This window comes from Pinus tabuliformis, chromosome 6, assembly GCF_031772625.1.
Source record: "Pinus tabuliformis cultivar Carrire ecotype Pingquan chromosome 6, CPIR1, whole genome shotgun sequence".
In the NCBI taxonomy this organism is placed as follows: Eukaryota; Viridiplantae; Streptophyta; class Pinopsida; order Pinales; family Pinaceae; genus Pinus; species Pinus tabuliformis.
Window position 1 is genome coordinate 1443818193 of NC_142292.1, and position 27668 is coordinate 1443845860.

Sequence of the window (27668 nt, forward strand, 5' to 3'; positions counted from 1 at the left end):
CATTGTCACCAAAGAACTGAAATATCCTTACATAAATAATGTAAATAAACTAGCTCGAGCGATGGTAGCTTATCTCTAAGAAGAGATGTGGTGGTTACATGCCTCCGAAATGTCTTACAATGAGGCTTGGAGGTCTATTTATTATTGAGAAACAATGAAAAACCATAAACATCCAAAAACATAACCCTAGGAGATGAAGCGCCAAAGCTATGGGCCCTGTTTGGGTGAATTGGTACATCAACTTCTGAGGGACATAACTTTGGCATATGATCTTCGTTTGACATGCACAATAACTCATTATAAATATCTATCCAGGGAATACAACTTTCGAGTGGCCAACATTGGTTGGCCTCAGTTTTCCCAAAAAAATGTCATTTAGGGCCTCAAAAATGGTTTCGGAAGTTCAAGGCCGAAGAACTGCAAAAAATAGTAAACTTTGCTACAATTAAGGAAACTGAAAAATTGAAAGAAATAATGTTGGGGGTCCAAGTGGAATAGGTGGGTGGCCACAAATATCCACCTGGATCATTCCTCCCCCCTTAGGAAGAAATGATCCCCATTGCATTGAGTTCCTCCATGAGATGAGGAAACTTCTGCTGAACTTGGTCCCTGGTGAGCCACTTGCCCTGGTGAAGGAGTTGGCCTACTTTGACAACTCGATATAGTTGGATCCTTTGTTGTCAAGTATTCTTGATCCGTGTGTCCATGATCCAATCAGTTGTGGCTTGTTCCATGCAATCTTGATTTAACTCTATACATGTGACAAAGTGTTGGATATTCATGGCTTTGTTGATGCAGACTGGGCTGGAGATTTGGATCAGAGAAGATCTACAAGTGGGTATGTGTTTAACCTATTTGGAGGTGGAGTTAGCTGGATGAGTAAGAAACAATTTGTAGTGGCATTATCAACTACAGAGGCAGAATACATGGCAGCCACTCTTGCAAGCAGGGAAGCAGTTTGGTTGCAGAGATTGTGTTCAAGTATGGGGTTAGCACAGGAAGCTATAAGGATAGACTGTGACAGCCAAAGTGCAATTTTCTTGGCAAAGAACCCTGCATATCATTCAAAGACAAAGCACATTGATGCTCAGTATCACTTTGTGAGGGATATGATAGAAGACAAAAAGGCGTTTCTAGTAAAGGTGGACACTTTGAAGAATACTACAGATGCATTGCCAAAATCTATGAGCTCTGAGAAGTTCTCTTGGTGTAGAGAAACAATGAACGTTGCAGGGTTGGATAAATGACTAACTCTTGTGCTCACTGTGGAAAGAAAACAACAAGTGGGAGAATGTTGGGTTGTGCTATATTCTTTCCACCACTAGCCCACGTATTTAACTAGGGGTTAGAGGGCGGGAGGTCACAAGGGGTTTGATGGGCACTCGTAACCCCACTTTATGGGGTCTGGGGTAGTGCCTTGGAAAATTTTGGTTTTGGACTCTATGTTAGGTTGGGTGGACCCACCTATGGTTTTGTGCATGTTTTTCACACATGTTTTTGGATGCGATGGTTTTCGGTCCATGGTTTTGGATGCGATAGTTTTTCGGTCCATGGTAGTGGATGCTTCGGCCTGTATACATATGTATTGTAACATTGAAAGGAAAATAATGAAAAATCAAGCTGGTAGTCCCGGTTTTGTATCCAGGGGAAAATATCTGTGTATATGTGTTTTAAGTGTTATGCTCTTGCATTGTTTATTTTCTGTGTTTTAGAATTCGTATGCAGGTAATTACTGTACGAGGTTAAAACCTACAATTATTTATGAGATGTTGGTTATCTCCCAAAACCGGCTTCTAATCCATATCCCTTTGCTAAAAAATAAAAAATAAAAATATTTTATTAGATAGACTTGTCTCATGTTGTTCCTTTTCTCCTCCTCCTCACAACATTAGTTATCTTTCTTCACAATCCCAATAGCGTTTAGACCATAAAATTGATTAGAAAAATATATATATGCTTTTCACATCTCAGACTTATCCTGCTCTTTAATTTCATCCTTTATGTAGTCCTTTGTTATCTTGGTACAATCCAACTAGTCTTTATATTACAATTCCTTTCCATATTTTGATGGCATGGTGTTTAAACGTTGTTCCGTATCCTTTATGGAGTTATCCTTGTAGTGTAATCCTTCATCCTTGTTTCCTTTTATAACAATTTTTAGTAGTTGTTCTTCTTTACTTTCTACATGGCTGCTCTTGTTCATAGTCATGGTTTCCCTTGTGAATTATTTGTAGGGCTTCCTTTGATTCCCAAGGAAAAAACTCATTTATCCTTGTTTCAACTTTTTAGAAGAAACTCTTATGCCTCATTCTTCCTTTATGCTACCGATAGATGACGTTTTTTCTAAGTTCCTTTTCTTCTAGTCTTCTTGGATAAAACCTCTATTCTCTTCTCCCTTTTGGAAAATTGGTCCATGCTTCTTCCCACTCAACACATCTTCATAGCCATTCAAGGAAATTTCATCTTCTAAGGGTAAATACATTACCTTAACATCTACAATTTTCTTCCTCTTAGGTTTATTGAGATCCATATTCCATTTTCCTATCAAAGATTTATTGCCCTTTCTTTTATTTGTTGAATTCTCCTCGATTTATATCTTAAATACAATTCTACCTTATCTTCTCTCTTTATGACAACTTTTAATGGCTATCATTCATCTTTAGTATGGCTAGAAACCAAATTTTTCATATTTGTTGTGATAATAATGCTTGTTAATTGTTTGGAGGGCTAATTTCTCAAATTTATATCTACTTTCCTTTGCTTCTAAGAAGTAATTCCTACACCTTTTCCTTTCCTTTGGGTAATATGTCCAAGTTATTGACTTGCAAATATTTAATTCACATACATCTTATTCATTTTAAAATCATTGGGCCATCTATTGTCTTTTGTTTCCTTCATCACTAATTCCTCTCATTGTGTACAACCCTTCTTCTATTTTTCTTTACAAGACAATGTTGCCTCATCTTCTAGTATGAAATATTTTTTATTCTATCCCCCTATAATTCTTTGGAAAATAATTCCTTCATTCCCCTCTATTCTCATGACATATCTAGATGATTTTCCTCTTTTCCATCCTTGTGACTTGCAACTATACACAAAGCATCCGTCTTAAAATCATAAAGGCTTCTCACCCCATTTTCTTCCTCTACCATAACACATTTTATCAACAACTCATTCTATTGGTCTAGACTCTTCTTGCAATCCATGAGAATCTCAGTAAGTGTTTCCTCAACATCTTCCTCACCATTTTCTCCATGGAATACTCCCTACTTTGGTTCACAATTGTGAACATCCTCCTCTCTATATTCAACTTCTCTGAGTTCTTCAATTTTCAATTGAGCACTCAACATGTGCGCTAGATTTCTCCTTAGCTTCCTCCATATATCTATCTATCTAATGAGCCATTGGATTTTATTATTTAGATCTCGTCCACACCTATCTTCTTCCTTCTTCCTCTCTTGTAAAAACATGTTTATCACATTGAGTGTCTCTTTTAATTTAGACATCTCTCTGGCAAACTCGTCATTGCTAAATTTCCTTCTCATGGTTCCATTATTTTTGACATATTTATATATTCTTTTATGGCTTTCAACTAAACCCTTAACATGAATATTAGTAGCCATCTCTTTCTACTTCTCTATAGGATCCTCCATGTTGGATATGACATGCAAACAAGCCTCCATAGACACCTTGTCAAGATTCTCTCCTCTAGCTTGGCCTTTTGGTATCACAGGTTCACCTTCTCTGGAACCTCTTGAGCTTCCTCTACTCCTCTGGTTCTTTCATTCTTCTCACCTCTCAATAACTTCACTTTTTATCTTCACCTTTATTTGAGGATTTCCTCTATCCTCTTCACTTTCCAACCTCAACTGAAACAAATTCTCCCTCTATCCTCTTCACATTCCAACCTCAACTCAAACAAATTCTCCCTCTATATGTAGCCTCTCTATTGTAAGGTTTCTTTGACATGATCCTTAAGAACATCACTTGTTCTCTGTAATATCTCTCCTAACTATAGCTAATGCCACCATATTTGTTTCCACTATTACTACCTCTGCAATTGTTAACTTGTTGCTAAAATTAAATAAACCTTAAAGACTAGATTACTTACCAAGTGTCAATCAATATTGAGAGTTCAAAATCTCTTGCATTCATTGATTCTTCCATCTCTTCTTTGTGGCTAGTATTCATTTAATCTGGCTCCAAATCATCTCTCTTTGTTATGAGTTTTCGTGTCTTGATCTATCCGTACATTCTTACTTAGTTTCCCTTGCCTAAAATTTTTCTCAGTATTATCTTCCCCTAACTCTTTGTTATTCCTCTATCACTAGCTATTGTTGGTATTCTCTCTCTGTATCTCTTCTTCTTCACAAGAACTCTTCATAATCTCTACTCCTTGGATCGCTCTCTCATCCACAACCAATCTATTCAAATATCTTAACTAGCTATAGTTTCTCTCTAGTCACCTCTTTTATCTCTTGATTCCCAAATACCATCGCTTTTATCTGATACCACTTGATGCAATCTACTTCATTATTCATATCACTTGTCAAGGTTGTTCCTTGACCTATAGTCTAATGTTGCAAGATTCCCGTACTTGGGACTCACAAACATCTAACTCTTGTTTTCTATAGCCCCTCGTAGGGCCTTAACCCATGTCACTGTAGACTCAGGACTAAGTACCCTTTCTCCACAATCAATGGTCAAAAGTATGTGAACAAATCCATGATCCAAACATGGTGTAAATTTCTATTGATGTGGGTCCTCCATTTAATGGTTGTGATCCATAGGCAAAAACATATGACAGAGATGAATTGCATGAGATGAGGGGTCATCCACACTTCCATTTCTTACTCAAAGTTCCCTTTTATAAATAAGAAAATGCTGATTTGGTAGAGTAACCAAAGAGTTTGGGGGTCCACACTCACTGTTTCTCTTCTCCTTCGGAAGTTTGACCTCAAACAATAAATTTGTTGCAAACTAACGACGATTTCTTCCTCAAAATTTCCAAAAATATTCCTGTTATTTCATTCTTGGATCCTCAGGTGGGGTTTAACCATAGTATCTCCTCATTTCGTGTTTGAAATTGAAATGTTGGATTCTCCCTACACACTCAAACTTATGTCAATTTATTCAACCTCCCATAGGTTTGAGTCAATGATAGGATAGTTAAACACAATGCCACCAAACATGCACATAGGACTCAATAATTCATGGTCAATATTGATTTATGCACATCGAGTTCATACTTTAACTTCCTCCCCCTTGGACTTGTTATTCCAGATGTTGAACTTGAGAATTTTATCCATGTAGATGATGGGATTCTTCCAGTATTCTACATAGAGACACTTCGCACCATACATAAGGTAAAAAAACATGTTTGTGAAGAGAAAATGAAAACAAGGAATAATTGGACAAAAAATTGGATTCAATTATAATTCATAATGATGTATTTACAAAGGATTTACACTAGTTTTATACTAGTTCTATTGACCATTTCTCAGGCTATGTCCCTCTAAGCTCCTTGAGTTCTACACTCTATCTATTCTTGCTCTAATCTCCAAGGCTTATGCTAACATGTTATGTAGAGACATACATATAACTACTAGACATAATATATTTTAAAAAAATGAATATTATTTTGGACATATTTCCCAACTCCTAAGACCTTCATAACACCTCAACCTTACATTTATCATTTTTACAAAGGACTAATTGGGAAAAATACCAGAGCATTAAAATAACCTAAAAATCTAATAGTCCAATTTTTTCTATAATGAGGGCACATATAATTACATAAAAATCCCAGTATTTCTAATTTATACAAATTACACTAAAGGGAAATGTCTTTCCCTCTGGAAATTTCATGACCCTCTATTGGTTCTAGGAAAAATTGGATTTCCTAGGGTTGATGCTCTAGCATCAATAAGTAGAAAAAAACGGATTTATGTAGGAAGCCTTTAATGTTTCCAATTTTTGATAGAACATTTTATGACCAAAAGGTAATTGGAAGGGTAGGAAGGAAAATCCAAACTACTACTCCTCCAATTTATTCAAATGAGAATAAAATTGTACCTTGCCATTTTTATATAGAGTTCTTTTGAACCACAATGCGAACAAGGTCAAAGAGGCTTTTCAATGTCCTCACTAGAAGTAAGATCCTCACATTCCATTCCCTATCTGGAATCATGCTAGAAGAAGGGTAATCTACAGCACCGATGAAGTTCTTGTTCATCCATTTCCTTATGAATTCCATAGTCATGCATTTGATGATGAAACAAAGAACTAGAGTCGAATCCTGCATATTTTGGATGTGAGGGATTTCCTCTTGAAGATTATAGTCATAACATATCCTATGACATTGGATTAGGAAGTGACCTATAAAGTGTTCATATCAATCCCACCATGAGATGATTCAAAAAAGGAATGACTTATGTCCTCTCACAACAATAAAAGTATGGTTCTTGATAAATTGGTGTTGGGTTCAAGGACAAATATTGGATCTTCCCCTAGACTCACCTCATATAATGATTCCATTTCAAAAGGTGATGAGGAAGGGGGCTTAATAGAGATTTTTTGCAGCACTCAAATATGTATAAATGATGGGGTTCTCTAAGTAATCCACCATCTCTTTGTCCATGACCTAGGTTACCTTGCTGACTTAGTTTCCATGAAAAATGAAGTGGATAGTGAGGTGTAATGGCCTAATAAACTCCTGACCATTAGATAGGTAAATAGAACCCATGAGATGTAACAAACCTATTTCTTCACCAAAAAGTGACTAATAAATTATGTGAAAAGACCGACATTTTAATATAAATATAACATAAAGTAGTGCAACCATATAAATTAAATGTCTAGTAAATTTCTATAGGCATCAAATCACTTATTTCATGATATATTATTATTATTATTATTTTCAGTATCAGTATTAGTATTAGTATTTATGATAAAAAGAAATAGTATATATGTTAAACATATATGCATTAAGAAAACAAAATTATTAACCATAAAGATTCACACCCCCACTTTATTATGAAGATTCTCAATCTATAAATAGGCTTTGTTATAGTTCCATTGGACCATAGAAATGCTTATCAATATCAATAAGCCTGTTTAAATAAAAATATGAAAAAATGTTAGATATTAATGAAAAGAAAAAAAAAACAAATCTACATTTACAGTTTTTTCCCAATTTTAAAAACATATATAATAGCTGAATTATATAAATTAAATTGTTAGTCAAATGTTTATAGATATCAATTTAAGATCAAAATATTTCCTTTTTACTCTAGAGATTTTTCATTTGTAAATATGCTTTATTAGAATACCATGGTTTATCATTACCACATGATTAACTCACTTTAAATGTCACTTATATGATGATCAAAATGCTTCCATTTTACTCTAGAGATTCTTCATTTGTAAATATGCTTTATTACAGTACCATGGTTTATCAATACCACGTGCTTAACTCATTTTAAATGACACTTGTTTTTATAAGATTTTTATTTAATTAATTAACTTAATTAGAATGAAAAAAATAACATAATTACTCTAGAGATAAATCTTAATTTTGTATTTGAGTATGCTACAATTCATGTTTGAGACATTATATAGAGCTTAAATCTTATTATCCACCTAATAATTATTGATGATTAAATTAAAATTCTAAAATTCCTATTTTAAAATACATACACTTATCACAGTAATTATAAATTTTAAAGCATCCCTCTTACCAAAATAAATGACACCTCATTTATTTGTTATTTATTACTCTAGTTTATAATTGTACTTTTAATAGTTAAAAATGACTTATGTGATATGTGTCTAATATTATGTATATGTCTTCATTTTTTTGTTTGTCAAGTTGTTTAACTTTTGGCTTGAGAAACTGCAACCCATGGGTATTTAAATTGTCCAAATCTCCCCTTGGGTCACACTAACCCTTCACATGACTAGATTTTTGTCCAGAAAATTACCATTGACATCATAAAATGACTTAATAATACACTTCATCAATTTTCATATTTATATTTTCATTATTTTAATTTTCATTTTTAATTATATACCTAAAAATTTACATTGTGACTATACTAGCCTAATATTTTATGTATTTTATGTCCATTCGTGGTGTGTTTTGTGTATTCATAATTACGTAACAAACGATATCTATAAAGGAATTAAATGTGTATTTTTAATATTAATAGATACGTGGAGTTAAAGGTTTATTTTTACTGTTAATAAATACGTGTCTTGAGTTAACAAGTGATTACCTTAACCAGGGATATTTATTAATACTTATAATGGAGTTTGTATTTTTAATATTAATAAATTAAATTTAAAATAATAATATTGGTATTAAAAATTTGTATATTTCAATCTTAATGTTTTTAGAGAATTTTGCTAATTCAAATATGCCTAGAGTAATTATATATTATACAAATATCTCAAATTAGTATAACATCACCTATGATGTCACTCTCCCCAATTTGCATAATATCACTTACTTACCATGTGAGTCAACTTGTCTCCACAATTTGCATAATATCACCTACCTACGCTGTGAGTCAACTTGTTACTCACCTCAAATTAGTATAACATCACCTATGATGTCACTCTCCCCAATTTGCATAATATCACCTACCTACGATGTGAGTCAACTTGTCTCCCCAATTTGCATAATATCACCTACCTACGGTGTGAGTCAACTTGTTACTCACCTCAAATTAGTATAACATCACCTATTATGTCACTCTCCCCAATTTGCATAATATCACCTACCTACGATGTGAGTCAACTTGTCTCCACAATTTGCATAATATCACCTACCTACGGTGTGAGTCAACTTGTTACTCACCTCAAATTAGTATAACATCACCTATGATGTCACTCCCCAATTCGCATAATATCACCTACCTACGATGTGAGTGAACTTGTCTCCACAATTTGCATAATATCACCTACCTACAGTGTGAGTCAACTTGTTACTCACCTCAAATTAGTATAACATCACCTATGATGTCACTCTCCCCAATTTGCATAATATCACCTACCTACGATGTGAGTCAACTTGTCTCCCCAATTTGCATAATATCACCTACCTACGGTGTGAGTCAACTTGTTACTCACCTCAAATTAGTATAACATCACCTATTATGTCACTCTCCCCAATTTGCATAATATCACCTACCTACGATGTGAGTCAACTTGTCTCCACAATTTGCATAATATCACCTACCTACAGTGTGAGTCAACTTGTTACTCACCTCAAATTAGTATAACATCACCTATGATGTCACTCTCCCCAATTTGCATAATATCACCTACCTCCGATGTGAGTCAACTTGTCTCCCCAATTTGCATAATATCACCTACCTACTGTGTAAGTCAACTTGTTACTCACCTCAAATTAGTATAATGTGTGAGTCAACTTGTTACTCACCTCAAATTAGTATAACATCACCTAGATGTCACTCGGCAATTTGCCTAATATCACATATGATGTGAGTTTCCCCACATCAGCTTGGTATTAACGAGTGCTCCATGCCTTTGGGTATCAATGCCTTTGATATATAATTGGCATTATAGCAATTTCATTACATATCAATCGTTCAATAGAGATATGGCATTGAGCATGGAGTATGTAGCAGCAACTCTAACACTCGCTCTCTTAGTAATTATGTTTTTCAAAATGAACCGCAGGGATGGATTATGTCCACCTCTACCTGCAACGATGGTTGGTATGATGATCAATTTTGAACGCCTACCTGACTTTATTCTTCATCATCACAGACGCCACAAAACATACAGAATAGCTTTCCCTACCTTCAGCAACGTGGAGCACATCCTCACTTCTAATTTTGCAAACTACGTCAAGGTCGGCTTTCTGCTTTACGTATTGTTGTTCTCACATTCTTTATCGGTGTACGTATTGTTGTTCTCACATTCTTTATCTTATCTTTGTTTTGAAATTTTTTACAGGGAAAGGCGATGCATGACCATTTCAAAGACTTTCTCGGCGATGGTATTTTCAACGTTGATGGGGAGCTGTGGAGACAACAGAGGAAATTAGCTAGTCACGGATTCTCCACCAAAGTGTTGAAAGATTTCAGCAGTGTTGTTTTTCGGGCGACTGCAATGAAACTTTCCAGAACTCTACTGGAAGCTTGTAGAACAAACCAAACAGTAGAGATGCAGGCATATTGCATCCTTCACATAGTTCATACGCTGCAAAAGTTTTATAATTCCAAGTGCATTTGCTGTTCTCTCTTAGGTAAATACCGGCAATTGACAGTAACCATACTTTGTTATTTATAAATGTGAATAGGGTCTCTTTCTGAGAGCAACAATGGATGGCATCTGCAAACTGAGCTTTGGGGTGGATATCAACAGCTCATCAAATACCAATTACATCGGAGAAGAGCCATCTCTTGCAATTGCTTTTGATAACACAATTACTGCTCTTCCGGTTCGTTTCTTTGGTGTTACTTGGAAGCTAAAAAGATACTTCAATATTCTGTCAGAGGCCACCCTGAAGACTAGCATTAAAACGCTGGACGACTTTATATTGAAGGTCATTCAACGAAGAAAACAAGAAATTTCTCTACAGAATAACTATGTAAGGGAAGATACACAACAACCTTGTTCTTCATTTGGAACTTGTCTTTTAACATTTTTACTGTAATTTTAACATTATAACTCAAAACCTCGTTTCTCTGTAATTGCCCTTCAAATATATTTGCAGGTGAAACCAGATCTATTGTCTCGTTTTATCGCTTTAACTGAGGAACAACCAGAAAAATACTCTGACATGTATCTACGAGATATTTTGCTGAGTTTGATGGTAGCTGGCCGGGACTCGACTTCAGTTGCCCTTTGTTAGTTCTTTCATTTGCTTTGCAAGAATCCGGGCGTTGAAAAAAAACTGCTTCAAGAAATTCATGATGTGGTCAAGGAGAATGAATGCGTCACCACTGAAGAATCTATTACTATGTTTTCTCAAAGTCTGACACACACAGAATTGAACAAGATGCACTATCTTCATGCAGCTTTATCGGAGACCTTACGATTATATCCACCTCTTCCCATGGTAAGACACTTTTGTTTCTTTCTTCAGGCAACAATCTTTTGACTGAATATCGTCCATGTATCTGGTTAGCCTTGTTTCTCCTCTAGTTAGCACGTAGTGGAATTATGGTAAAATACTATATCATATTTCTTCACATTTGTAAGCTTCGCTAACCACTATTTCTCTATGACTTGTCTTGTGGAAAAGCTTGATTTGAATATGGATAATTATCCCGAGATTAGAGGTTGCAGAATTCAGTATACCTGTTTTCCATTTTGTGTTAATGTAGGATGCAAAGGAAGCAGCTTCGGACGATATCCTTCCCGATGGATTCAAAGTCAAGAAAGGTGATCGGATCGTCTATGTCCCTTACTCTATGGGAAGGATGACATACCTTTGGGAAGGATGACATACCTTTGGGTAGTGATGCTGAGGTGTTTAGGCCTGAGAGATGGCTTCACAACGGGATTTTCCAGCCTCAATCACCATTCAAATTTACTGCATTTCAGGTAAGTAAATCTAATTAATTATCTTGACATGTCAGAAAAGGGCGTCTCACAATGCATTGAAATCGTTAACCTGTATGCTTTGCTTGCAGGCTGGACCTCGTATTTGTCTCGGGAAGGATTTTGCATATATGCAGATGAAGATTGTTGCTGCTGTGCTTTTACGTTTCTTCAAATTTGAAGCTGTTGAAGGAATGGAAGTGAGATATCATCTCTCAACGACACTCCGTATCGCTGAGAGTGGTTTAAATCTGCATGTTAAGCCTAGATGAGATTGCCGAGAAGAGTTTCTCATCACAGTAAGGCACACTGCACACTGAAGGCTTTCATCAAGTGTACACATTTGTGATTTTCACAAGAAAAAACCCTTTCCTTTCATTAATTAAAATAAAGAGAGTACTCTAATCTCTGGTGACTGATATATATATATATATATATGTCTTATATGTCCCAAAGTTCAGATTTGTCAATTTACGTAGAAATATAACCTTACAAAAGAATTTCTCCCTATCTAGATGCAAGTGCTTTATAACCAAAAAAAAAAAAAAAAAAAAACATAGACTGATAGCAAAAGTATACAAAAACTGATTTTGTCCATATTATCATGTGGTCCCTTCCTTCCAGTGAATCCTTCTGAGTGGATGATTTATCCAATATCAATCTGAGTACCCTATTCATACGCAGCAAATTGTATCTTGCCGGGATTCTTTGCGATTCCCCTTTTTGAGAGGAGGTCCGTAATTTGATTGTATATGTGACCAAAAGCAATGTGTTGGAAGAAGCTTACGAGACTAATTCTTCTCACCCAGTTAGCAAGGATAGGAGGATAAAAAAAGTGTAGTCATTTACCGAGTCCATGATGCCCTTCGTGTCCCTATATATCATGATATAATTGAGTCTTAACCATTTTGTGCCTGTGAGAACTCCCCAAAGAGCAATGATTTCAGCCCTGTTGTTGGTCTCGTGTCCCCTCTCCCACCAGAAATAGAAATATTTTCCTAGCTCTGGGATGATGACAGCCCCACAACCACATTTCCAGTGTTGACAGGCTCCATCAAAATATCCCACAGGATAGGTCAATCCAGTGTCTTAGAGAGTGATCTTTCACAGTGACTTCTTTTTTACGGTCAACCATGTTTCCAAAAAGAGGGCCACTGAATTGATGACTACCTCCCATACCACTGCAATTTTATGGTCAAAGGTGAGATCGTTCCGACATCGCCAAATGAACCAAATGATATATAATGGTAAGGATCAATGTTGTATCCTAGAATTTGTTGGGTCTCAGGACACCACATATCTCCACAATGGTATGATATTGTCCAATTTGGGCCTAAGCCCTTATGGGTTTGTTTTTGGGCTTTACCCCAAAAGGCCTCATTCCAATGGAGATATTTGTTCATCCTTATATACCCATGATCCTTCCCACTTCTACCACTTCTAATAAATGTGGGACATTGTTCGTATACCCAACAATCCTCCCCTCGAACAAAGGACCATCGAGCCTCCCCTCAAACCATACGCAGGATTCTCCCCTCTCTACCAACCAAGATTCTCCGCTCCAATGCGTTGGAAGCACACGCCTTACATGGTAGCACCACCTGTCTCGAGAGCTTGCTCCATCCCAGGTCAACTCCTCTTCACCGTGTTGGTAGGCAAGACACGTCCATGAAGAATCCGGAGCACACCGCCTGTTTAACCGAGCTCATCCTCAGGGTTACGGGGGCTCACCATCTTTGTTTCGACATTCCGAGGATTCATCCACTTGGGTAACCTCGAACTTGGCTCCGATACCACTTGTTGGGTCTCAGGACACCACATATCTCCACAATGGTATGATATTGTCCAATTTGGGCCTAAGCCCTTATGGGTTTGTTTTTGGGCTTTACCCCAAAAGGCCTCATTCCAATGGAGATATTTGTTCATCCTTATATACCATTAAATCAATAAGTGGTATCAGAGCCTGTACAAAAACCCCTGCAGTACGAACCTGTGAGCATAGCAAAAATTGTGGACAGCGTGAGAGTCCTGTGAACGGTGGCTCGAGTGTCCGGTTTCCTGAGACGGCGTGGACGGTGGTCGGCAAGAAGGTTTCCTGAGACGGATTGACGGCAAGAATAGCTGTGCGTTCCTGCAACAAAACTCCCTGTGGACGGATTGTTTTGTGGACGGATCGAGAATAGCTGTGCGTTCCTGCAACAAAACTCCCTGTGGACGGATTGTTTTGTGGACGGATCGTTTTCCTGAGCTGTGCGTTGAATCCCTGCTCCTGAGGACGGCAAGGAAGTGCTCCTGAGGACGGCGTTGAGAGCTTGAAGAATCGTGGGTGAGCTGAATCCCTGAGGACGGCCTGTGGACGGCGTGGGTGGCAAGAATCCCGGGCGTTGAGGCTTGAAACGGTGTGGACGGCATTTGCAATCCGGGTATTTTTTTAAGAAGAATTTTTTTTTAAAGAAAAGGGGTTTGCAGAATTTTGGGTTTGCAGAATTTTTTAGCAGAATTTCTGTGGACGGGTATTTTTTTTTGGCAGAATTTTTAAAAAAAAAAAAAAAGGAGAAGGGTCTGCAGAAATTAAACAAAAATAGATAGCAGCCAGCAAAGTTTGTTCAGAAATTTATTTTTTTTTAGACAGCAGAGAAAGAAAAGGTGGTTGTTTTTTTTTCACATATTGTAGAACAGCAGAAGGGTTTGAATTTTTTTTTAAAAAACAACAGAGGTTGCAAAGGATTGTTGTTTTTTTTTAACTATTGGAAGAACAGCAGATTGAAAAGGTTGTTTGCACGAATGTTGTGAAACTAGAAAAACAAAAGGGTTTGCAAGAAATCAAAGTTGAAACCTGACTTTCTGTTTTTGAATTGGGAAAGTTATTTGTTTTTTTTAAAGACTGAAACCCTAGGAAGGAGGAAAAATGGCCAAGATGTCGAATGCAAGATTCGAGGTGGAGAAATTCACCGGAAAGAGTAATTTTGCTCTTTGGAAACTGAAGGTCAAGGATCTGCTTGTGCAACAAGGGTTGCACAAGGCATTGGATGGGGTTACTAAGAAACCCACAACCATGACTACTACAGAATGGGAGGACTTGGATGCCCGAGCTCTCAGTACCATCCGGCTATGTCTAGCGGATGAAGTTCTCTTCAACATCGTTGAAGAAACCACGGCGTCAGGTTTGTGGGGAAAACTTGAAACCCTTTATATGACAAAATCATTAACTAACAGAATTTATCTGAAACGACAATTATACAGTCTTCGAATGAAAGAAGGTTCAAGCGTTGCAGAACATTTGAATGTCTTTAATACACTAATTTGTCAATTAACAGATATGGAAGTAAAAATACAGGAAGAAGATAAGGCCATAACCTTGTTGTGTTCTCTGCCTGAATCATGGGATCACTTCGTAACTTCAATCAGTTTCAGCTCTGCTGATTCTTTGAAGTTTGAATCAGTCGTGGGAGCTCTTCTGTCTGAAGAGGTACGAAGGAAATCCAGCACTGATACAGCTGCATCAGAAGCCATGGTCGCTAGAGGACACTCAAAGGAAAGAGGAGACAAACCAAGGGGGTCTTCCAGGTCGAAATCGAAGGGCAAAAAGTGTAAGGCAAAATGTTGGAGCTGCGGTAAAGTTGGACACTTGAGGAAGGACTGTTGGAAGGAATCCGAAAACCTGAAGAACGAAGCGAATCAAGCTGATTCAGGTATTGTAGACGAAGTTTTATCTGCTGAAGATTTGTGTACGATAGATGAAACTTCACCTGAATGTAATGTCTCTCATAGTTTTGATAGTTGGCTGTTAGACTCTGGTGCTTCGCATCATATGTGCCCACATAGAAACTGGTTTACTTCGTATGAAAATGTAAACGGTAGTTCTGTATTTATGGGTAACAATATGTCATGTCAGACTGTTGGGATGGGAGATATCAGGATTAAGATGTATGATAACACAGTTAGGACATTAACTAGTGTTAGACATGTGCCTGATTTGAAGAAAAATTTAATCTCTTTGGGAGTGTTGGATTCAGATGGTTATAAGTTCACAGGTCAGAATGGCGTTTTGAAAGTCTTCAAAGGTGCCCTTGTGGTTATGAAGGCAGAGAAGGTCAGGAATCTTTACAGGTTAAAAGGAAGTACTCAGGTCGGTGAAGCAGCGGTTGCGTCGGAAAAGGAAGAAGCAGGTACTCGTCTGTGGCATCAGCGTTTGGGTCATATGAGCGAGAAAGGTCTTCATATACTGATGAAACGTAAATCTCTTCCCTGTCTGAAATCCTTGAATTTAGATTTCTGTAAACATTGTGTGTATGGGAAACAGTGTAAACAGAGATTTAAAGTTGGCAATCATAATAGTAAAGATGTTTTAGACTACATTCATTCTGATGTGTGGGGGCCTTCCCCTGTTATGTCATATGGAGGTGCTTTGTATTTTGTAACGTTCATTGATGATTATTCTTGTAAAGTTTGGGTCTATCTGCTAAAAAGGAAAGCTGATGTATTCAATGTGTTTAAACAATTTAAAGTAATGGTAGAGAAAAGAACAGGCAAATCTATTAAATGTCTAAGAACTGACAATGGTGGTGAGTTCACTTCTGTTGAATTTGAACAATACTGTAAGGATGAGGGCATTGTTAGACACAAAACTGCTGTTTATACTCCTCAGCAAAATGGTGTTGCTGAGCGTATGAATCGGACTCTTATGGAAAGAGCCAGAAGCATGATCAGCAATGCTAACTTGCAAAAGGAGTTGTGGGCGGAAGCAGTATCTACTGCTTGTTATTTAGTTAACAGATCACCCTCAGTAGCAATTGATTGTAAAATTCCTGAAGAAGTCTGGACAGGTCAGTCTTGTGACTATTCTCATTTGAGGATATTTGGTTTTGATGCTTATTCTCTGATTCCGAAAAATCAGCGTTCAAAGTTAGATCCAAAGTCGAAATGTTATGTCTTTGTTGGGTATGACTATGCAGTGAAAGGATATAGGTTGTGGGATCCTACATTGCGGAAGATAGTTATTAGTAGAGATGTAACATTTGATGAATCATCTTTGTTAAAATCAAATGTTGAAAGAATTGAACAGGAACAGGTATCATCGAGTCAACGAGTTCAGTTGGAGGCTAGATCTTTCGGTGACAGTCGAAAGGAAGGAGAGACTTCTGGAGACAAAGGTGTTGAAGACACAAAGGAAGCTGTTGAAGCTTCTGAACCAGAGCAAGTTTCTGAACCAGTTCAACAACCAGTCGCTCTGAGAAGGTCTACAAGGGCGAAGAAAACTCCCAAAAGGTATGAAGATTTTGTTGCTTCATCTTTTGCTTTGGTTACTGAAGATGGGGAACCGTCTTGTTATCAGGAAGCGATAGATGATACAGATAGCGAGAAATGGAAAAAGGCTATGGAAGAAGAAATGGAGATATTTGTTCATCCTTATATACCCATGATCCTTCCCACTTCTACCACTTCTAATAAATGTGGGACATTGTTCGTATACCCAACAGAATTGATCCAGAAAGCGAGGTAAGTTTTGAGAGAGTGAGAAGCCGAATAATGGATCATGCCCAATTTGTCCAAAACACCGGATCAATGTTGTATCCTAGAATTGATCCAGAAAGCGAGGTAAGTTTTGAGAGAGTGAGAAGCCGGATAATGGATCATGCCCAATTTGTCCAAAACACCGTCCCAAACTGCCGCAATGAATGGGCAATTTAGTAAGACGTGATCCCCGATTGCATATCATGCAGATTCCATCTCATGCAGATTCCAGGACAATTAAAGCCCCTTTTTAGAACGTTATTCCATGCAATCATGGATCACAACCATCCAAAGCATATGAGTTTTAGGGGAATCGTCCATTTCCAGGTTTCCTGATACCACGGAGTAATCAAAATCGTTCATGGTCCATGAAATGGTGTGATAAATCTCTTTTACTATCAGTTGTCCCTTCTTTTGTTTTCCTGCTCAAATCATTTCGCCGGGTTAATCATAGAGAAAGATGTCTGATGCACATAATTGGGAATCCCCATTCAATGACGGAATCCCCTTGTAGTCCTAGTTCCTCTGCCTTCTTCCAAGTCTGTCCCAGATTATGTAGAGAATTGATCAAGGGGGCAGACAGTGTGTGGCTCCCATTAAATCATGTCTGTTTTTGTTTTGTTTATTTTAATTATTTTATGATATTTTTTATTTTTTATTTTATTTTTTTTATATTTACAAGTTAAATTTATTTTATATTTTGCATTTTTATAATTTTTTTTTTGTCTTTTTTAGTTGTCTTTTTTGTTTTTTATGCTTTATTAATTGTTATTATTTAAAAAATGTTGTTTTGTTTTTTTTTTTTTTTTTAATATATTTGAATTTTTGGTGTCCCTTGTATTATTTTTTGTGTCTTTTTTATTGCTTTTAATTTTTTATAATATTTGAATTTTTTTTTTTTTTTGTATTATTTTTCAATATTTAAATTTTTGTTTTTTTGCATAACTTTTTGTGCTTGTTTTATTGTATTTTCAATATTTAAATTTTGTTTTATTATTATTATTATTATTATTTTAAAGGGTTCGTGTCAATGCTCGTCTAGCAATCCAATCCCATTATGGGCAATTTGATAGTTGATTTTAAAATTTTCGTTATAATGAATCAAGTTTGCCCCCACAATGTATCAATTTCATGGTTGGTCTTTAAGTTTTCATTACAACGGATCAAGTTCACCTACACCGCATGTCAATTTGATGGTGGATTTTTAAATTTTTGTTCCAATGTATCGAGTTGCCGTACACTAAGATTTTAAAATTGCTATATATTTAGCATTTAAAGAATAAATTACTCTTGTGCGTTCATTTTTAAAGTTTTTTGTCATAATTGTTTTCCATAATGTCATGCTTGAAATATTTTGAAAACTTGAGATTTTTTGTAGTCATAATCTTTGGTTTTAATTGCATTGTTGAAAAATTGTCAAGATTTTAATGTTTTTCTAAGTCAGTATATTTGATTTTTAATGTTTTGGTTGAAAACAACTATAATTTCAGGGTTTTTTAGAGTCAAGATATTTTATCTTTAACAACATGGATGGAAATTGTTGGGATTATCAGGATTTGAGATATGATATTTTATCTTTAACATCATGTCCGAGAATTGTTGGAATTTTACAATTTTTTCAATGTCTGAATATTTATCTTTAATTCGATTGTTAAAAAATGTCAAAATTGTAATTTGATATTTTTTTGTAATTATAGAATCAACACTTATTTTTTTAAAGGTGTTTTTTCATCCATTTTGCAAAAAAAAATGGTTTTTACTTCCATTTAAAAATAATATTGTAAATTTACCCTTAAAAAAACATCGTTCTAGGTTACACAATTTTCATTTTTGGATTGTTTTTTCATGTTTTTTTTGGGGTTTTTGGGCTAGATTACCCATTTTGAGATAATAGTTCTCATTTGATCGGTAACTATGTTGGAAGCAATTTTTTCAACTGATTGGCTATAATTTTTATTAGAATTTTATATGCCGCATTGCATAGAGAGATAGTTCGGAAGAAAGAGAAATTGGTTGGATTTGATTCCTTCGGAATGAGGGAAAGAAAGGAGGATTTTTTTCCTCCTCCCAATTTCTTTTTCACTCAGGAGTTATTCAACATCTAAAGCATGTCTCTTTTGATCATAACCCAAAAGGATCGAAAGATGCTGATGGTGAACCCATCGGGGCCTGGTGCCTTTATCTGGATCAAGGGTTTAGATTGCCTCAAAAACTTCTTCCTCATCAATATTCTTTACACGAGATCCAGATTAGAGGAGGGCAAGAAAACATTGGAAACAACTCAAAGGAACTCGTGCTTGTTCCAAAGAGATTTGATTAGCCCTGTACAAGGATTGAAAATGGATGAATGCCTCATGTTTTATTTCCTCAAAGGAGGTAACTATGTGCTTTCCTTCGAGATTTATTTCCTTGACTCTATTTCTTGATTCTCTAGCCTTTGCCTGCTTGTGGAAGAATGTGGTGTTCAAATTCCCTGCTTTTAGCCACCAACTTCTCGATTTAAGATGCCATAGCTCTTCCTCTTATCTACTTATTAAAAATATGTTTCGTTTCAACTCCTTCTCCTTTCTTCAATGCTAGTCTTCATTAGGTATCTCCTTAGTTAATCTGTGATGATCGTCTAGTTGTTTTTACTAGGTCTTTCCTCTTACGACAAGGAGGTTGATATGACTCCTTTAACCATTTCCTAAGAGCTTTCTTGATGTTTTGAACTTTGGTTTCCCAAACAAATGTCAACGATCCATGCACTAGAGAGTTCCAAGTTTGCACAATTAGATCCACAACCCTATCCTCTTGGATCCAAGCAGGATTATAGCGAAAGGGAATTAGGCCAAAGTTCTCAAACTTCTCCAATTGCAACATAATCGGGCGATGATCCGATTCACCATGGGTTTTTTATTGAGGAGAGGCAATCCAACCCTTTTAGAAGAAAATTAATGTGGATTAAATACTTGTCCAAATGAGAAACTATGTGATTGTCCCTCGATCTAAGGTTATTCCATGTATTCCAATTTTTGGAATTGCATCAAACATGTCCCATTTTGCAATCAAATCCTCCATTCGATCCTTGAAGGGGTCTTGATCCGAATTTAAACAGGAACACAACAAATTACAGATATAACCAGAAACATAGAGATGTAACAGAAATAAAACTTCATTTCCTTATCACCAAAGAACTGAAATATCCTTACATACAGAATGGAAATAAACTAGCTCGAGCGATGGTAGCTTATCTCTAAGAAGAGATATGGTGGTTACATGCCTCCAAAATGTCTTACAATGAGGCTTGGAGGTCTATTTATTATTGAGAAACAATGAAAAACCATAAACATCCAAAAACATAACCCTAGGAGATGAAGCGCCAAAACTATGGGCCCTGTTTGGGTGAATTGGTACATCAACTTCTCAGGGACATAACTTTGGCATATGATCTTCGTTTGACATGCACAATAACTCATTATAAATATCTATCCAGGGAATACAAATTTCGAGTGGCCAACATTGGTTGGCCTCAGTTTTCCCAAAAAAATGTCATTTAGGGCCTCAAAAATGGTTTCGGAAGTTCAAGGCCGAAGAACTGCAAAAAATAGTAAACTTTGCTACAATTAAGGAAACTGAAAAATTGAAAGAAATAATGTTGGGGGTCCAAGTGGAATAGGTGGGTGGCCACCAATACCCACCTGGATCATTCCTCCCCCCTTAGGAAGCAATGATCCCCATTGCTTTGAGTTCCTCCATGAGATGAGGAAACTTCTGTTGAACTTGGTCCCTGGTGAGCCACTTGCCCTGGTGAAGGAGTTGGCCTACTTTGACAACTCGATATAGTTGGATCCTTTGTTGTCAGGTATCCTTGATCCGTGTGTCCATGATCCGATCAGTTGTGGCTTGTTCGATACAATATAGATTTAACTCTGTACATGTGACCTGTTCTACAATGTCCGATGTGTCTAACAATGGTGGGAAGTATGGTCAAAGGCAGTCCACATTGAACACTAGGCACAGGCCAAGGAATGGGGGATTGTTGAGCTCAATTGCATTATCTCCCACAACCTTGATAATGGTGTAAGGACAATATCGTAGTGCTTCGAGTTTCTGATAGGCTCTGGTGAGGCCTTCCTTTTGCAAATGCAACCAGAGTTTGTTGCCCACCTGAAACTTGTGTGGCACCCGATGTTGATCATGTCGATACTTGTACTTGGAATTTTATTTCTCCAGAATGTCGTTGACTTACTGGTGCTAAATGTGATCAATGAAGTTGTTTTCTTTGTCGACTTTGGATTGGACAAGAGTCGGATCTTCCTGAGTAGCTACAAATGGTATGACTACATCAATGAGACATAGTGGCTAGAAACCCAAGCCCACCTGAAAAGGGTTGTGGCTAGTCGAGCTGTGGAAATTTTGGTTATCGCTGTGTTGAACATATGGGAGGCTCTCTTTCTATGTGCATGGATGCTTTGAGTTGTACATGCACAGAATGTGTACAATCATCCTGTTGACGACCTTTGTCCAACCATTAGTTTGGGGATGGAAAGTTGTGGACTTAGTGAGCCTGGTGTCCAACATCGATTAGAGACTGAACCAAAATTTACTGAGGAACCTGTTGTCTGGATCTGAGATGATAGACTATGGTATCCCAAAGTGTACCCACACTCGTTCAAAGAAGAGTTTAGCAGTGGCTTTTGTTGTGATATTATTTTTGTAGGCTGCCATAATTGCCATCTTTGAGAATCTGTCGACGACCAAAAAAACACAGTCGTTTCCCTGCTTAGTAGAAGGAAGCCCTGACATGTAATCCATGGAGATGAATTCCCAATGTCGACTAGGGGTAGGCAGCGAAGTATAAAGGCCTTGCTTATTAATGGTCAGATTGGCAATGGCGCAGGTAGTGTAGGATATGATGTACTTCCCAACATCCTGTCGAAGATTTGACCAATAGAAATAATTCTGCATTATTGCCACTGTATTCTCAACCCAGAAATGCCCAACAAATCGACTGTAGTGCACTTCCCAAATCATCTTGGCACGCTCGCTTGAAGGAACAAAAGGGTGTCCTAGGTGGCATAATAGTGCATCTTGGAGGTGAAAATATGGAATTTCCTGACACTCCAAGAGCATTTGTTATGTGTGGCCAAATTTTGGGTCGCTTTTGTAGAGAAATGGCCAATTAGAAGTCTTGCGCCCATAAGAGTTAAGCATGATGGTTAGTGCCATGATCGGTGGTTGGCTGAGGCAGTTTGCAATATTATCGGTGCTACCCTTTTTTTACTTGATATTCAAATGGAACTATTGTAGTTATGTGGACCACTTATGATGGCAATCATTTTTCAACTTCCCTTGCATTTGTATGAATTGAAAGGGTTGGTGGTTTGTGTGGATGTCCATTTCCTTCCCCAAAATGTAATGGTTCCATTGTCGGCAGGCCTGCACAATGCAATACATCTCTTTGTCATAAGTGGGATTCTTCCGGACTATGTTTGAAAGTGTCTTGCTGTGATATGCCACTCGATGACCCTATTGAGTAAGGACTGTCCCAATAGCATAGTCTAAGGCATATGTCTTGATCTCAAATATTTGTTGCAAGTATGGTAATGTGAGCACTGGTGTAGAGAAGAGGCAACATTTCAACTCTATGAACACCTTTTGTTGAGATTCAGACCAAAAGTTTTTTTTTTTTTAATTGTTTTTCGCTCCTTCCTTGGTGACTTGACTCAAGGGCTAAGTGATATGAGAGAACCCCAACACGAGCCTATAGTAGAAATTGGCAAGACCGAGAAAGCTGTGGAGCTCTGTCAGTGGTTGGGGCTGGCCAATTGCAAATGACTTGGATCTTAGCTGGATCCACATGAACCCCCTGTTCATCAATAATGTATCCCAAATACTAAACTTGGGTCATGCAAAAAGTGCATTTCTCCAAATTGGCACACAACTTGTGTTGCCGTAGTGTTTGGAGAACTTGTTGAATGTGGTGGAGTTGCTCTTCCCAACTCTGGCTGAAGATAAGGATGTCATCCAAGTATACCACTACAAATGAGTGGTGAATGGCCACAATATGTCATCCATCAGCCTCCTGAAGGTTGCAGGAGCATTCGCCAACCCGAAAGGTATAACCAACCATTCGAAAAGGCCCTCCTTGGCTTTGAAGGAAGTCTTCCACACATCAGAGGGTTCTATTGGTACCTGGTGATATCCAAACTTCAAGTTTATCTTACTGAAATATTCACCCCTTTGAGTTGGTCCAGAATATCATTATTTTGTTGGATCGGGTACCTATTTTAGATAATGATCTTGTTTAGCGCCCGATAATCATTATAGAGTCTCCAAGTCCCATCCTTCTTATGTACCAACATAATTGGGCTCCCACAGGGCAATTAAATTGGCCAAATATGACATTTTTGCAACAGATCCTGAATCTACCTCTTGATTTTGTCGTTCTCCAGAACAGAGCGCCGATAGATTGGTCCATTGGGAAATGACACACCCGGGGTCAAATCGATGGAGTGTTTGACCTGACAATGTAGAGGCACCCCCTGCAAGGGAGGTGAAGATGTTCTTGTACTCCTCCATGACCTTGTCCATTTGTTGTTGTCATGCGGAGGGGCCCTGTCTAAACGTCGCAACCACCGACTTCTTCTTTCCCTCAGGGCGTATCATCAGGAAAAAAATTTCCTGGTTTTGGAAATGAGCTTACTGCATTATTTTGCAGTAACAAAAGAGATGACAGTAGGTAGTGCTACCTCCGATATCCTGTACAACTTATTTCCAAAGGTAAATAATGCGACGCATTGAATCATACACAAAATGTCGCCTCCACAAATATGGTTGGCCTAATAATACATCACAAACATCAAGAGGAGCAATGTCACATAATACCTCATCTGTGAAGGGCTTGACGTTATATGGAAGATGACACTATTGGTTGACATGAATATCCCATCCTTGGTGAAGCCACCTGATGGTGTACAGTTGTGTGATTTTTCTAAATCTACCATAATTTATATCTTAAATCTCGCATGACTCAAAAGGTAGATTCTCTCCCTAAAATATTATCTATTTTTTGTTTTTTTGTTTTTATCTCAATCCAGAATTATTTTAAATATTAAAAGTATTTACAATGAGGAAATAAAATTCCTTTTCCATGTTGAAACCCTCTTTGCCTCAAAGAGCTTGATGACTTGGAAGCTCTAATGCTCTTGCATCAACAGTGAAGGGGGTTTCCCATATGTGTATGATTTCAATCCTATTATAGAGTTAACCCTATTATACGACAATAAACGAATTAGCTTAGGTGACCAGTTAATGCTTGCCCAAATGCAATTGAGACCTACTCGGTTTAAACATTGTAGTGATGTCGAGGACATCCAGGAAACATTCAAGAACCAAAAAGTAGTAACGCTAGTAAGTTTAATTGTTTTTTAGTACATATGCCTCTTAATGATGAAATAATGATTTATATGTTGTCCAATAGAAATGTATACTATGAACCTATTAATAAATCCACATTATCAGGTTACAACAGATCCTAACGCTCGTTGCAACAAGTATCTGTACTAGTATGTTATAATCCTTAACTCATATCATATCAACTTATTTATTATTTTGCATTAAGAATCTGTTAAATAATTTCACAATAACAATATGAATCACTACGTTGCATTGGATGTTAATTACACATTTCCTTGATTGTGATATGATTGTGTTTCTTTCTTTTACCTCTACACCAACATCTACATATGAAATCGTGCAGCCATAATGTTAAAGTGGATGAACATATTTTTGTTTCTTTGTCCTACAATATTAGAAAATTTTATGGAGGATATCGTTTCCTATGAACATCCAAGAGTAGATGCACACAAGATGGATTTGACATTGTTCAAGGTTGACAACCCTATCAACTTTCGACAGTCCATCCGTGTATCAAAATCACGGAAAAATTGAGTACCAGATATTTTTCAGATACTAATGAACTGGGACTGCCTCTCTCTACTTATCTTTTCAACATCAAGTATGAAAATCAAGAGTATCAAAAGGGTAAAAAAAATGGAGCATCAACTGAGAAGCGGAAAAAATTCAAGAAAATAGCAGATTATTATTATTATAATTATTAACCCTTTATAACAGGTACCTTGTAGGTTGGATGCAGTTGGATATTGTGGTATCATACCCATTTTTTTTTTTGGTTAAGAAAATGTGCATGTAAATGTAAAGAGATGCCGAGGAAATCCAGGAAACATTCAAGAACCAAAAATTAGTAACGCTAGTAAGTTAAATTGTTTTTTAGTCCATATCTCTCTTAATGACGAAATAATGATTTATATGTTGTCCAATTGAAATGTATACTATGAACTTGTTAATAAATCCACATTATCATGTTATGATAGATCCCGACGCTCATTGCAGGAAGTATCTGCACTAGTATGTTATAATCCTTAACTCATATCATATCAACTTCTTTATTATTTTGCATTAAGAATCTGTTAAATAATTTCACAATAACAATATGAATTGCTACGATGGGCTGAAGGTTAATTACACATTTCCTTGATTGTGAGAAAGGTGTGATATGGTTGTGTTTCTTTCTTTTACCTCTACATCAACATCTACAGATGAAATCATGCGACCGTAATGTTAAAGTTGATGAACATATTTCTGTTTCTTTGTCCTACAATATTAGAAAATTTTAGGGAGGAGATCATTTCCTATGAACATCCAAGAGTGGGTGCACACAAGATGGCTTTGACATTGTTTAAGGTTGACAACCCTATCAACTTCCGATGGTCCATCCATGTATCAAAATCGCTGGAAAAATTGAGTATAAGATATTTTGCAGATACTAATGAACTATGACTGCCTCTCTCTACTTATCTTTTCAACATCAAGTATGAAAATTAAGAGAATCAAAAGGGTAAAGAAAATGGAGCATCAAATGAGAAGTGGAAAAAATTCAAGAAAATAGTAGGTTATTATTATTATTATTAACCCTTTATAACAAGTGCCTTGTAGGTTGGATGCAGTTGGATATTATGGTATCATACCCATTTTTTTTGTTGGTTAAGAAAATGTGCATGTAAATGTAAAGAGATTCCGAGGACATCTAGGAAACATTCAAGAACTAAAAATTAGTAACGCTAGTAAGTTTAATTGTTTTTTAGTCCATATGTTTCTTAATGACGAAATAATGATTTATATGTTGTCCAATTGAAATGTATACTAGGAACCTGTTAATAAATCCACATTATCAGGTTATGAGAGATCCTGACGCTCGTTGCAGTAAGTATCTGCACTAGTATGTTATAATTCTTAACTCATCTCATATCAACTTCTTTATTATTTTGCATTAAGAATCTGTTAAATAATTTCACAATAACAATATGAATCACTATGATGCACTGGAGGTTAATTACACATTTCCTTGATTGTGAGAAAGGTGTGATATGGTTGTGTTTCTTTCGTTTACCTCTACATCAACATCTACAAATGAAATTGTGCAGCCGTAATGTTAAAGTGGATGAACATATTTTAGTTTCTTTGTCCTACAATATTAGAAAATTTTAGGGAGGAGATCGTTTCCTATGAACATCCAAGAGTGGGTGCACACAAGATGGCTTTGACATTGTTCAAGGTTGACAACCCTATCTACTTCCAATGGTCCATCCATGTCTCAAAACCGTGGGAAAAATTGAGTACCACATCTTTTGCAGATACTAATGAACTGGGACTGCCTCTCTCTACTTATCTTTTCAACATCAATTATGAAAATCAAGAGAATCAAAAGGGCAAATAAAATGGAGCATCAACTGAGAAGTGGAAAAAATTCAAGAAAATAGCATATTATTATTATTATTATTATTATTATTAACCCTTTATAATAGGTGTCTTGTAGGTTGGATGCAGTTGGCTATTGTGGTATCATACCCATTTTTTTTGTTGGTTAAATAAATGTGCATGTAAATATAATGTACATAAAACTTGTTGTAAATTTTGTCTAATCATGTATATAACAATAAGGATGGTGTTCCTAAGGGGGTGGGTTCTATCGCAACCCTTTTCAGTTGTCCCCTCATGTAAATGATTTCTAGTGTAAATGTAATTAATTATGAGGTCATAGATTTAGAGTTGGGATGAGGAGCCACTTGGGAATGGCCTGAGAAGTAGCCAAAATATTGAATGTTGTAATTAAAAATCTCACCCACTTCCTTGTTGTATTTTACAAATAATTATGTTGGCATATGAACACCTAGAAGAAAAGGATGTGTTGTTGGCATTGTTGTGTTGGCATTGATGTCAATAAGGTCATGGTCGGGTCATACTTTTCATATACATGTGTGATGCATGTTTACTTGCTGGTCCTATTCATTGGCATTGATGTATTGACAGTGAGATGGTTGTGTTGCCATTGATGTCAACTCTTGAGGTCATGCACTTATGTCAACCTCATGATGATGTAGATTGATGGACCATGGTGCGTGTCAGTATGTGTTGGCATTAATAGAGCTTCAGGGTAGCATGATGGTCTTGGAGGAGTTTGAATGTGTTTGCATGTGCATTGATCTACATATGATCATGATTATGGTGTGACT

The 27668-nt window shown here is 36.7% G+C and overlaps 3 protein-coding genes across 3 annotated transcripts in view; all 3 read left to right on the forward strand.

Annotated features, from left to right (window-relative positions):
* Window positions 1-9833: 9833 nt before the first annotated feature.
* Window positions 9834-11087, forward strand: LOC149264040 (cytochrome P450 704C1-like). Its single transcript, XM_089388824.1, has 3 exons — window positions 9834-9880; window positions 9985-10621; window positions 10748-11087. Exons 2-3 carry the CDS (start codon window positions 10352-10354, stop codon window positions 10883-10885), a joined length of 408 nt encoding a protein of 135 aa, XP_089244950.1. The 5' UTR covers window positions 9834-9880; window positions 9985-10351; the 3' UTR covers window positions 10886-11087.
* Window positions 11033-11849, forward strand: LOC149264041 (cytochrome P450 704C1-like). Its single transcript, XM_089394213.1, has 4 exons — window positions 11033-11092; window positions 11361-11429; window positions 11548-11580; window positions 11670-11849. Exons 1-4 carry the CDS (start codon window positions 11033-11035, stop codon window positions 11847-11849), a joined length of 342 nt encoding a protein of 113 aa, XP_089250339.1.
* Window positions 11850-17028: 5179 nt separating this feature from the next.
* The window catches only part of LOC149264042 (cytochrome P450 704C1-like), a 49928-nt gene continuing 39288 nt past the window's right edge, over window positions 17029-27668 (forward strand). The window contains exon 1 of the mRNA XM_089394223.1: window positions 17029-17175. Coding sequence (XP_089250349.1) covers window positions 17029-17175 — 147 coding nt within the window. The remainder of the gene's footprint in view (window positions 17176-27668) is intronic.